Here is a 13,314-nt window from a genome sequence, read left to right as displayed (position 1 = left end):
CGCTATGGACAACACACACACCCATGCCCGAGGGAGGACTCGAACCTCCGAGGGGGGAGCCACGCGGACCGTGACAAGGCTCCCCAGACCGCGCGGCTACCCCGCGCGGCTTTTATTTATTTATCTGACTTCGTTAGACTAGGCTCTCTAGTTTTCTCTCCTATATGACTGTAGAGCTTTGCTGATACAGTATTTTATACATAAGAAATGACAATAACTTTAATATGATTATCAGTAACAATATTAATAGAATTAAAAATGTTATGAGTGTACCTAATACTGTTGCTACTAATACAAGCAATAATAATAATAATTATAATAATGGTAGCGTTGTAAAGGATACAAAATGTAATAATACATGTACAGAAGTGGTATTATTTTCTGATATAGAGAGTTTAGAGGGAGAGAAGTTTAGGTAAACTGTATCAGATAACGGCTTTGGGAAATGAGGAAGCTCTAGTTGGAACGAGGAACTTCGTTGGAATGCAGTAACGAGTGCGTTATGGACCACCAGGCCAGGGTGGTCCATTCTAGCCTCGGGATTAATTAAGTAATGGCAAATACACTCCTGGAAATTGAAATAAGAACACCGTGAATTCATTGTCCCAGGAAGGGGAAACCTTATTGACACATTCCTGGGGTCAGATACATCACATGATCACACTGACAGAACCACAGGCACATAGACACAGGCAACAGAGCATGCACAATGTCGGCACTAGTACAGTGTATATCCACCTTTCGCAGCAATGCAGGCTGCTATTCTCCCATGGAGACGATCGTAGAGATGCTGGATGTAGTCCTGTGGAACGGCTTGCCATGCCATTTCCACCTGGCGCCTCAGTTGGACCAGTGTTCGTGCTGGACGTGCAGACCGCGTGAGACGACGCTTCATCCAGTCCCAAACATGCTCAATGGGGAACAGATCCGGAGATCTTGCTGGCCAGGGTAGTTGACTTACACCTTCTAGAGCACGTTGGGTGGCACGGGATACATGCGGACGTGCATTGTCCTGTTGGAACAGCAAGTTCCCTTGCCGGTCTAGGAATGGTAGAACGATGGGTTCGATGACGGTTTGGATGTACCGTGCACTATTCAGTGTCCCCTCGACGATCACCAGTGGTGTACGGCCAGTGTAGGAGATCGCTCCCCACACCATGATGCCGGGTGTTGGCCCTGTGTGCCTCGGTCGTATGCAGTCCTGATTGTGGCGCTCACCTGCACGGCGCCAAACACGCATACGACCATCATTGGCACCAAGGCAGAAGCGACTCTCATCGCTGAAGACGACACGTCTCCATTCGTCCTTCCATTCACGCCTGTCGCGACACCACTGGAGGCGGGCTGCAAGATGTTGTGGCGTGAGCGGAAGACGGCCTAACGGTGTGCGGGACCGTAGCCCAGCTTCATGGAGACGGTTGCGAATGGTCCTCGCCGATACCCCAGGAGCAACAGTGTCCCTAATTTGCTGGGAAGTGGCGGTGCGGTCCCCTACGGCACTGCGTAGGATCCTACGGTCTTGGCGTGCATCCGTGCGTCGCTGCGGTCCGGTCCCAGGTCGACGGGCACGTGCACCTTCCGCCGACCACTGGCGACAACATCGATGTACTGTGGAGACCTCACGCCCCACGTGTTGAGCAATTCGGCGGTACGTCCACCCGGCCTCCCGCATGCCCACTATATGCCCTCGCTCAAAGTCCGTCAACTGCACGTACGGTTCACGTCCACGCTGTCGCGGCATGCTACCAGTGTTAAAGACTGCGATGGAGCTCCGTATGCCACGGCAAACTGGCTGACACTGACGGCGGCGGTGCACAAATGCTGCGCAGCTAGCGCCATTCGACGGCCAACACCGCGGTTCCTGGTGTGTCCGCTGTGCCGTGCGTGTGATCATTGCTTGTACAGTCCTCTCGCAGTGTCCGGAGCAAGTATGGTGGGTCTGACACACCGATGTCAATGTGTTCTTTTTTCCATTTCCAGGAGTGTACATTTAGACCTAATAACTGACTGAAAAAAAAAACATTTTTGTGATCATTTTCTGCTTAATTTGTAACTCGCCATGAATAATTCCAAATAATTCACTCCTTCTTTTTTCAGGGTCTCTGACGCTTTAAGCAATGTGAGTGGCAGCCTGACGTACGTCCCGTATTTGATTCTGGGTGTTCGTAAAGGGTTAATTGCTGCTTCGAAATTATTTCATTTGCTAAACCGGCAATCAAAGATAGCAGATCCTCGGGTCGCTGCAGAAGATACATGGGTGAGTAAAATATACCATTAGAGTACATTTATGCCGCGAAAATCGCTTGTGACCGATGATACGAGTACTGTCTGACAGCGAAATGATTATTATTATCAGCCCAAATGGAGTTGTTATACCACACTTTAATTCACAGGCATAAATTTGTACCAAAGTTACAGAAAACTGAAAGCTTTTTCTACAAATTGCCATTTTAAAACTCCTGTGAAAACTCACTAAATTCTACTAATTATCATTGATTAATTGTGTTATGCCTTGCAGCCATAATGCTTTGCAGACTCGTGAGTCAGTATTTATGGCTGCGACAAATAAGTCGTTTGTCGACTGTCAATGAGAATCGGATCCAAGTTCTAGTCTGCTACCACAGTCCTCTTACCTTCTGAGTTTTGTAGAGGCCCTGCCTTCAAGAAAAGCTAGATGTCATTAGAGTCCCTGTCCCACACATAAATTAAATATGTCAAGAAATATCATAATTATGAAATACTAATATGATAAACACTACAAAAATCCATTTATAAAACAAATTGATAAATCTTTTATAGGATAAGCATTGTGCATTACTACATCAGACGTGAATAACATACCCACAGTGCCCGACAAAATGAGTACTATCGTTAAAGAGCTGGTCTTGCTTCTGCTATACCACGAGGAGCGTTCAGTAAGTAATGGAACGCTTTTCTTCTCAGCCAGTTTCAATTGCAAAAATGCGGAATTTATTGTGGGACGTCGTAGAATATTCCCGCTTCACCCCCTACAGTTTCATGAAGTTTCGATAGGTAGCGGCGCCATACGTAGCCTTCAAAATCGCATCTCTAACAGAGGTGCGTTCCAAAGCTGAGGGCTTTCACTGAGTTTCCTTTCGCGGATAACGAGAGAATCACAAATATTTTGTAGGTGCTTGCAGAATGTCTGCAAAGACATAGCACGGTCTATGCGGTGGCAGTCTTTCTCTGAGTATTCCACTGATGAATTCTTCTCGGGTTATCAGACGAGTGGTGGCGTCGTCTTGTCGCAACGTTTCAATGAGATTCGTACCCATCATCTTTTATCGAAGTGTCGGGATGCTCGCTCGCTCTCATCTAATACTTTCTCCTCTTTGGGGAGTTTGTAGCCTTGCGGCTTTTCCTCGTCTGTGTACTTGTGTGTGTGAATTTATGTGTGATTTATTGGTGTCTGTGAAATGTGATGAATGTTCTGTATGTGTCTGCTACTTGGCTGAGGTTGGCGAGATGATTGTTATTTTGGGGGCGGGAAGAAGATTAAGATTTGGATATAGGGATGTTCTCTTCGACTTAGTCGTCGAAGATCGTCATTGGGCGTTTGTGCCTGTCGCGGAACATGTCATACCGACCTAAGGAGTGGATGAGGTTATTTCCAGATCTGGAAGAGCTCTCGTAGAAAGCCCTTGCCAGATCTTGGAATCTTTCTTTGAGGAGTGGGATTTCGGCAGCGACGTGCGGATGATCAGTGGCGAATCTAAGGGGTAGGTGCAGTGCCCTCCTGAGGACGCGGTTTTGCCTCTAGAGTTTGTCCAGATGCTGCTTTGGCACGTATCACCACAGGGCATGCATATTCCATTACTGGCCGGATCAGGCCTGGTACACATTTACTCCCACTGGGCAGGGAAAGGAGCTGGTTGAGTTCAGGATTGGGTATAAGACGGAAATTCTGGCGCAGACCTTCCTGTAGACCTCATCTATGTGGGGTTTCCACGTAAGACGAGAGTCCAAGGTTACGCCAAGGTACTTGGCGGTTCTGCGCCAGGAGAGATGGGTTCCGTTTAGGTGAAGATGGAGGGGGCGGGTTTGAGGAGGTTCGCGCCTTCCAAACCTGCGAGTAATCAGCATAGCCTGCGTCTTTTCAGAATTGATGGTGATGCGCCAGCGACGGGCCAAAGTTTCTGTGTCATCTAAAACCCTTTGTAGCCTACGGATGACCAGATCCTTGTCCGCATTTCTCGTTTAGAAGGCTGTGTTGTCTGCGTACTGTGCAGTGTGCACCAGGGGGGCCGTTAGTGTGTCCGCAGTGTACAGGCTGTACGAAACGGGCCCCAGGACCGATCCCTGTGGCACCCCAGCACGAATACGCCTTATGATGGAGGTTAGGTTGCAGTTTCTACTTTGACAGAGATTCTATTCGTGAGATAGCTTTTGATCAGCTTAACTTTGCTCCCGGGAAACCGTTGTGTGTACAACTTGTAGAGTGGCCCTCTATGCCATACTGAGTCAAAGGCTTTGGCTTCCCGCAGTAGCCTCTGTGGTTGAAGCCCTCTGTGGCTGCTTCAACCACTCTCATGTTCTGTTGTGGGGCAGGGTGGTTCTGCCGGAATCCGAATTGGAAATCCGGCAGCAGTTTAGTAATATGTTCCTGTATGGGTCTTAGCAGGAGGCACTCATAGATCTAGCTGAGAGTTGGCAAGAGGCTAATCGACCTGTAGTGCTGCGGTAATAGAGGGTCTTTCCCTGGTTTGTGTATCGCGACCACTTCCGCATGTTTCCAGCAAGCTGGGAACTCGCGGGATAGAGTAATCTCGTTGAGGACATTCGCGAGGTGTATGATCGCCGTGGGTGGTAGATTTTTGACTAACTGATTGGTGACACTAACGTGTCTTGGCGCCTTTTTTGTGAGGAGGGACCTAATTACTTTTGCCATGTCCTCGGGGGCGAAAAGTGTGGGTTCGTCCTCTGGGTCCTCCTCAGCATTGAGGTAGACAGCCTGTTGACGACTGACTACCTCTTCATGCTCTTCGTGGGGTTCTGACTCTTGAAACTGCTTCTCGAAAGAGTCGGCGAGGGTGTTGGCCTTCCCAGCATGGCTGTAGACCAGTCCCCGCTAGCCGTGCAGTGGCGGCATCCTAGCGCGTCTTTTCGTGAACTGTTTGGTTGCTTGCCATAGTGTATGATCGTCTACTTTGAGAGCTGTGAGGTGGTTTTGCCATTGCTGGTTTCTGTGCTCATTGAGCGCTACCTTCAGTTTGTAGACGATTGAGCAGCCTCCTGGTGGCCTGATTCCTGGTGATCTTCCACTCTTTTGCCACTCTGTTCTTATGTCTAATTTGAGCTAGCAAGTGTTCCGGGAGCTGTACTTGCGGCGGTGGGCCATCCCTTTGTGGAGGGGTGGCCTCTTCCGCTGCCTGGAAGATGGTGCCTGTTAAGTCTTGTAGCGCTTGTTCTACTGTTTCGGCGGTAGGTGGCGGAGTGCGAGCGACATCAGAGGCGACAGTTTCTCGGTATCGCTCCCAGTCTGTAAGTTTGTAAGACGTCTGGTACCGTGGGAGTATTACCCACTCTCCCACATCGACCTCTAGAATCACTGGGTTGTGGACGGAGGACATCCTGTTGATTGTCCTAGCGGCCACAAACCCTGCGATCCTCCTAGTGAGAGCTATGTCTGACACGTTGGGCCTGCCTCCATTTTTTGGAAAATGTGTGAGCTCGACCGGACCCATGTTTCGAAGTGGTGGATGGGCGCTAGTTGTTGCAGTTTGGCGCCTGTTCTGGAGGCTACGTCGGAATGCTGTGTTCAGCATATCTATACAGCTACTGTTCGTCGTCCACTTCTGTAGGCCGTCCAATCACGTTCCTCCTCCGGAAGGGGGGGGCCGCGTCGGCGGTAGAGATAGGAGGGGGGGGGGGGGTCGCGGACCGGCGTTGAGACCCGGTGGCTATCCAACTTGTCTGCGGACGCCGCTGCCTTCAGATCGGAGCATTCCCGACGTATTTTATCAATTGTAGGATTCCACGCTGCACTGAGCTGAAAACCATTATCCCTGTTTATTAAATTGTTGTGCATACGTATCTCCACTGCCTCTTTGAAGATCGAGTCCCATAAACCGTTGGCGCTGCACAGCTTCTTCGTTTTTTTCGAATTCGAAGGTGTGTCCCTCTATAATTCTATGTTCTGCTACCGCGGACTGGTTTGTCTGTCGTAGTCGTACATTCCTGATGTGTTCAGTACAGCATTGGGAGGTACATCGTTGTGTCTGCCCGATACATTACATACCACATTCGCACTCAATACTGTATAGTATGCATCGCAAGAATATTAAAGAAGCACGAAATAACGACCATCTTTCGCGCACCGAAAAATGTCAAAGATATACTTGGCTCAACCAAAGACCAGCTGGGGTTGCAGACGCCAGGCATTTACAGTAAGGTGGCGTATGCCCGTCGCACTGAACCGAGATAATGTTGAAAATCAGGCTTTTGCAGCTAAAAGAGTGGGGAATAATGTGGTGTACTGAAATCCTATACAAAACCAACCTCCTTTCAGAGAAAAACGTCACTATCCACAGAGGCGTATTGCGTCAGCTCGTTCGAATGTTAGTTTGACAGGGCAATTTCAAAGAGCTGCAAAAATACCTACTGTAGGCTGGTGTCTCGAAAGTATACACAAACATCACCTGTTAAATATCAGTGTCGCACAGCCGTTTACTGACCTTATTAAAACAGTTTCATGTTTATGGACTTTTACAGTTTAAGTTAATTTGTTCTTGTGCATTCTAGATTTTGGAAGATTCGTTGTGGTGTCATTCATAAGCCAGTAAGAATACCACTACACAATAAAAGTAATTCGCTCCTGAATGTATTGCATAATTGGCAACTCTGAGTTCAATAATATTAGTTCGCGTTGTTATCCTAATTACGACGCCCATAACACGCAGAATTGTAAACGTTCTTCATACGGATATCACTGCGATTTTTCCATGTTTATTTACTTACACTGTGGTGCATGATTCTTTGCTACTACCGGTTTTCCTCGGGGACTTCGTATTCGAGACGCGTGACTATAGAACCAACTCCTCTGAGTCTGCTGGTACGGTTTCAAGTTAGCTGACGGTAGGATCCTTTTCAGTATATAGCAGGTTCCATTCGTTTCGATCAGAAGCGCAGTTCAGTAAATTAATTCAGTTTTGGACATGCTCTACTGAACAGCAGCGACATTTTAAAGGTAACTGCGTTTATTAGCACAGTACCATCATTAATCAGCTGTAATCACTTCAGGTTGTTGCTGCATGACGAGGTTACAGCAAGTAGGCGCGATATCAGAGTGACGCTAAGGATCTTCAAGTTGGCACTTAATGAGCAACATTTCCAGCGAACAAAGCAAGAAACGTTCACCAGCAGCCTGGTGAAATTTGGTATCACACTTGACGCTGAGGCGAAGGGATATCTACAAAAGTTGTCCCGAAATACAATTGCTGCAGACCAAACGTCTACATTCCCCTAGGCTGAAAGCTATGGGCACCGTTCATTGGCCTGTAAAATAATTTGATCACCCTGATCGAAGATGTGGGCGAAATTTGGATGCGCTTAGGAAACACATCTACCACTAAGTAATTGGAAAACGGATGCTTCAACTGATATCATCTGGGATGGATTATAAGAGAATTTCATCAGACACCCGTACAACGTGATTTAGCGGCGCATGCTAAGCTTCCTGCGAAATCGCTAAGATCAAACAACTTAGAACGGTATGTCAATGCATTGTTAGATGAAAGTTGTAAACGGTTTGCTTTTCTATCGTCAATTGGACACATCATAACCAATCGCGCTCTGTCGGTGCATTGTAAAGACCTATGCAGAACTAGGAAATGGCCCTTTTCGAGTCCATCCGTTTGCACTGAGCGTATGTAAAACTTCTGCCGAGGCGATTTTACCTTTCAGTGTTGGTGTAACTAGGATTGCCATCCGTGCGATACAGTGGAACCGTCAGCGTTATGGACCTTCTTGTTCCGAAAAGACCCAATTTTGTCCCGATTTTCCGACTTACTGTTACGAGCTTGGCTCAAGTACTAAAGTAATGCCATCTGTTGGCGCAACATGTAAACACAGCCTCATGTACTTTTATTTATGTCAACAACTTTATGTTGACAAGGTCGTCTCACAGATGGAGTTGCATGTATAAGATCTAGCGCCGTCATTCGAGATAATACCAGATTTCTCCAGTAGTATGGGGCTGGAACTATTTAACCAGTGCCACGCGGAAGAATCAAGTAGATCTCATTTGAATAGCGATCTGATAAGACGATTCTTTCTAAACGTAGTACCAACAACGAGCGCATGTTAGTAATGTTTGAAGCGTTTGCTGTGGGTATATAGGGCGTGAGGTGTATAGTGACGTGTACTTCGATGACTGAAGTGTAATTGTCGCCTGTTTACGGTCCAATAAACTTAACTTGTCATAGCTTACGAAAACACCTAAGAAGGAAAGACAAAGCATCACTTTTCGGATGATTACATAAAACAGCGGTCTTTTGTCAAGAAAGTAAGTACGAATCTGCTGTTTCATTTCAGTAACTGATGGAGATAAGTAAGATGTGAGGCACCACATTTCTACCAAGAATCATACAAATAGCTTCACGGTAGCATCGACATCAAACCCTATTTGTGCAGTCATGATTAAAGAAGATGCCCAGGAAGAATTTCTCGTTGCTGCTGCAGAGCTAGCAACAGCTTACAAGGTTAAGCACCATCAGTCCTTCAGCTCCCTTGACTGTACCGCAAAACTGAATGGCGCAGTCTATCTGACTCCAAAGTCGCCGCAAAGCAGTCTGCAGCCAGGACCAAAGCTACAGCCATTGTTACAAATGAGTAGCCCCGGTGCAAATGCCGTTAAACGCATTTTTTGTCGGTTTTGAGTTAGGCACACTGCCGTACAAATTTCTTCAGCGCTTTAACGATGGAATAGCTTTTAGGTTGCAAAACTCACTATAAACCGTTGAAAAGGACTGTAGAAAATCGCATTCTTCGGGTCCAAAGCCCGCTAAATGTCTAACGTTTGCAAAACATGCCACGTTCAACAGGCACGGCGATCAGCGTGCTATGTACGGATGCAAAGTACGCCAGCTGACATCAGACTTACCATTCTAGACGTTCAAAGCTACGCTTCAGTTTGTTACGATTACGAGGAATATTTTTCTTATTCAGAGTTAGCGAATGCGTACTCAACAATGAAGCTCTCACTACCGATGCACTGTCGAAATATAAGCCGGCAAGCACAGTTCACCTGGTCAGCAGGATGTTTGTTGACTTATTTGAGTATTTTGAAAAAAAAAAATGGTTCAAATGGCTCTGAGCACTATGGGACTCAACTGCTGAGGTCATTAGTCCCCTAGAACTTAGAACTAGTTAAACCTAACTAACCTAAGGACATCACAAACATCCATGCCCGAGGCAGGATTCGAACCTGCGACCGTAGCGGTCTTACGGTTCCAGACTGCAGCGCCTTTAACCGCACGGCCACTTCTGCCGGCTGAGTATTTTGAAGAAAATGACTTTTTGGACAGTTTAAAAGCAGAAGATGGTACAAACAAAGTGGGAGTAATTGATCTAGAAGGAATTCTGCAAGAAGTCGAACCCGTCGTCGTAGTTGCAACTGACCAGAACGAGACCTAGGGCGACGGCTCCTCCCGGAAAAGAAAGATGCGTCGTGATCAGTGGAAGAGAAATGTTTCCAGAACAGAAAGATAAAAAGGTGAAAAGTATTACTAAAACAATGCTATGCAATTAAAACTTTGTTGACGCTAATTGTTATGATATAACCTCCACAAATTGTGGTACGATCTGTGCTCTCCTCTACACATTGGCGGTGTCCGACCAATTTAATGAGAAATTCGTGCAAAACTAAAATTTGTAGCTATCTGGCAACAAAGTAAGAGTGTAGCGCGTAGCATAACTAAAGAAAATGTGTGCGCAATGCAGTTGATCTCAAAAAGAGCAGCAAGAAATGCACGCGACAGCGCTTAGTTTTACTTTGCACTATACTTAGACTGTTGCCAGACTACTCCTAGTTTCAATTTGCAGGAATTGTCCAACATTGGGGAGGATTTTAGCAACCACTGGGAGGAGGCGGTTTTGGCAGTAAAAATTAACTGTTCTATCAGTCATATGGTTTAATAACGGTACTTCATTTTTTAATTTATTTCTGTTTTATCTGCGTGTGCAAACTTCTGCCTACTTTTAAGAGATCTGTGATGTGCCTCCGCCGGCCGGAGTGGCCGAGCGGTTCTAGGCGCTACAGTCTGGAACCGCGCGACTGCTACGGTCGCAGGTTCGAATCCTGCCTCGAGCATGGATGTGTGTAATGTCCTTAGGTTAGTTAGGTTTAAGTAGTTCTACGTTCTAGGGGACTGATGACCTCAGAAGTTAAGTCCCATATTGCTCATAACCATTTGAACCATTTGATGTGCCTCCCCCCATGCCACCCCTCCTTCCCCCCACGTCACTACTTATGCTTCTACGCACTTAAAGATGAGACTTTGTTTCAGATACAAACGCAAAGCCTTCCCAAAGTTGCCTGATTGTAAACATCTCTTCGGAAAACTGAGATGTAGCGAACTTGGAACATGTAAGACGTAAGAAAAATTCACCAAACGTTTTACCAGAAAAGAACCCGAGAGTGGCAAAGCAACTACGTAGCTCAACATGGCTCTACCACGTCCCCTAAAAGAAGATCAGGCGAGGACGAAAAGAGAAACGGACCATTACCACCCATTTTTCTTTACCCAAAAAGAGGGGCGAGAAGATCGAAAATCTTGCTGTTTGCAAAGCAGCTTTTTTGTCAGTTTTAAAAACTAAGAAAAATAGGGTTACACATTGTGCCACAAAATTTTAGATCAAGATGCTGTTCCCACTAATACGAGAGGAGGTGACAAGAACGAATTTGTATGAAGCGAGAAAAAGAGAGTGTGAAAAATCACATCACGAAGTTCAGCCCTTTAGAACGTCACTACTCGCGAAGAACCAACATCCAAAAAGTCTATTTAAGTAGCAAGTTGACCATAAATAAGCCGTGGAACATGAGAATAACGAAGCTGTGGAACATGTACAGTAAAGAGAACCCTGAAAATGTTTTCAAATACTACTGCTACAGGAGGGTCTTTTGCCAAGATTTTAATATTGTCGTCTGTTTACCGTCTAATAAAATTATCTTGCCATAGCTTACGAAGACAACTAAGAATAGAAAGAAAAATCGTCACTTTTCGGATGATTACAAAAGATCGGTCTCTTGTCAAGAAAGGACGTACGGACCAGGAAACGTTCTGAGGTCTGTAGCTGTTTCATCTCAATATCTCATGGAATCGTACTGAAGCAGAAAAACGAAGCGCCGAAAAGGAGAGCCTGCAAACATGTCTCAAACTCCACAAAATGAGAGCTGACATGTTCTACACAAAGCCGAAAGAAAATAACGAGGGGGAAATAAGTCGCGGCTACGATTGTCAAAAGAATCTAGTTCTACAAAAAATGCCAGACCAAGTGGCCTATTATTCCTGTCAACTTCACAGTCTGTCAGGGCTCCTCGGAGTCCCCCCCCCCCCCCAGAACACCGACACGGTTCTGTACATTTGACTGGAACATGAATATGACAAAGGATCAAACCAAGTAGCGTCTATGATTCGCTAGAGACTAATTCCCCTAAATTTCGAAGAAGCTAAAAAACTTCGTTTGTTTTCCACGGATGTGGGAGTGAGAATAAAAACAGGATCATGATCAGCATGCTATGTCACAGTCTTGAAGAAACAGAATTGTGGTTCGCAATAAAGTCCATAATTACCTGCTGCACATCTTCATCCGACAGGAATCGTCGACCCTTCAAGACCTTTTTTGAGCAACCGAAGGCGTGATAATCGCATGGAGAGAAATCAGAACTATAGGGCGGTTAGTGGAGTGTCTCCCATTTGAGTCGGCGTAACTTGATTGCGCTGGCCTCCCGTATCTACCGGCATCTCGTGTCGAATCGCGACCAGAACGGATCTTGGTGCACCTTTCCAGAACAGTGGTTTTCGACAGACATGCTGCCCCATGGACATTCTTCGGCAGTCAAGAAAAGAATGACAGTCCGTTGGTCCTGACTGGAAGCATTTGATAGTAACGTCGGCATACTTCACGTTTCTGCGCGCATGTCGGAAAGTCAGCAATGCCACACTGATCCTCTGCCTGTATGTCGCTGCTAATACACCCGCATCGAAGTCACGCTACCTTGTTTATATGCTGCAGCAACGCCTTCAAACAGGTATTTTCTGCTCGCCCCTGTCACACAATCAATAAATTCCACGTCATATAAAATTATACATACACCTGTATCTCTTAAAATTAAATGGTAATTTTCCGAATTCCAAAACGGTTACTTTCTAACACAACATCACTTGTTTGTCTTTGTTAATAAAAATACGTCATAAAACTGCTTAGTCTGATTCCTTAGATTGTGGATATTCTGGTAAATTTGTTCCTTGTAGGTACTGAAAACTGTAGACATTTCAGTTACTTCGGTCTTTGTGGTCCAGTAACTGCACATTTTGCTGTAGTGCAGCATCATCAGCTACCAATGCGACGTGTCCAGACCCGTCTTCGGCCTGGATACTGATTGATCGGAGTAGAATTGCCTCAAGTGATAAGCCCTGCTTCGAACCGAGCTCCAATGACCATTGAGGACGTGTCTGAAGACGCTTCAGGCAGCGGTGGGATACCAACCTGACTGTTGCCTGCCGTACGGTGCGACAGCCCTAAGTGATGGTCCGAGATGCCATTTATTTTCACAGCAGGACCCCTTTGGCTATCATCCGAGGCTCCATTACAGCGCAGCGGTACTTCGACAATATTCTGCGCCCCGTTTTGTTGTCCTTCATGGCAAGCCATCCTGGGCTTACATGTCTTCAAGACAATGCCCGTCCGCACAAAGTGAGAGTTTGGCACTGGCACGACGTCCCTCAGGAGGACACCCGACAACTCTGTCAAACAATGCCAAGCCGGATAATTGCTTGCGTAACGTCCAAAGGTAGACTAATGCATTATTGACTAGCTCAGTTTGTGAAACTCGTTCCACTGAACAAATCATCTAATTTTTTTAATTGTAATTATTTGTTTGTCTGCACATGAACGTCACATCTATTCGGAAAATACCTTCACGGTATGTCTTTTCTTTGTCTTTGTGTATGATTCCACTGGCTCCTAGCCGACCACAGTGACCGTGCGGTTCTAGGCTCTTCAGTCTGAAACCGCGCGACCGCTACGGTCGCAGGTTCGAATCCTGCCTCGAGCATGGATGTGTGTGATGTC

At 46.3% G+C, this 13,314-nt stretch overlaps 1 protein-coding gene across 1 annotated transcript in view; it reads left to right on the top strand.

Moving 5' to 3' along the window:
- The window catches only part of LOC126252984 (ATP-dependent translocase ABCB1-like), a 189,476-nt gene that overhangs the window by 152,579 nt on the left and 23,583 nt on the right, over positions 1-13,314 (top strand). Inside the window, exon 19 of the mRNA XM_049954012.1 lies at positions 2,098-2,257. Within this exon, the coding sequence (XP_049809969.1) occupies positions 2,098-2,257 (160 nt within the window). The remainder of the gene's footprint in view (positions 1-2,097; positions 2,258-13,314) is intronic.

Source organism: Schistocerca nitens, chromosome 4 (genome assembly GCF_023898315.1).
Source record: "Schistocerca nitens isolate TAMUIC-IGC-003100 chromosome 4, iqSchNite1.1, whole genome shotgun sequence".
Taxonomy (NCBI): Eukaryota; Metazoa; Arthropoda; class Insecta; order Orthoptera; family Acrididae; genus Schistocerca; species Schistocerca nitens.
Note: the sequence above shows the minus strand (reverse complement) of the source record. Positions and strands in the feature narration are given on the sequence as shown.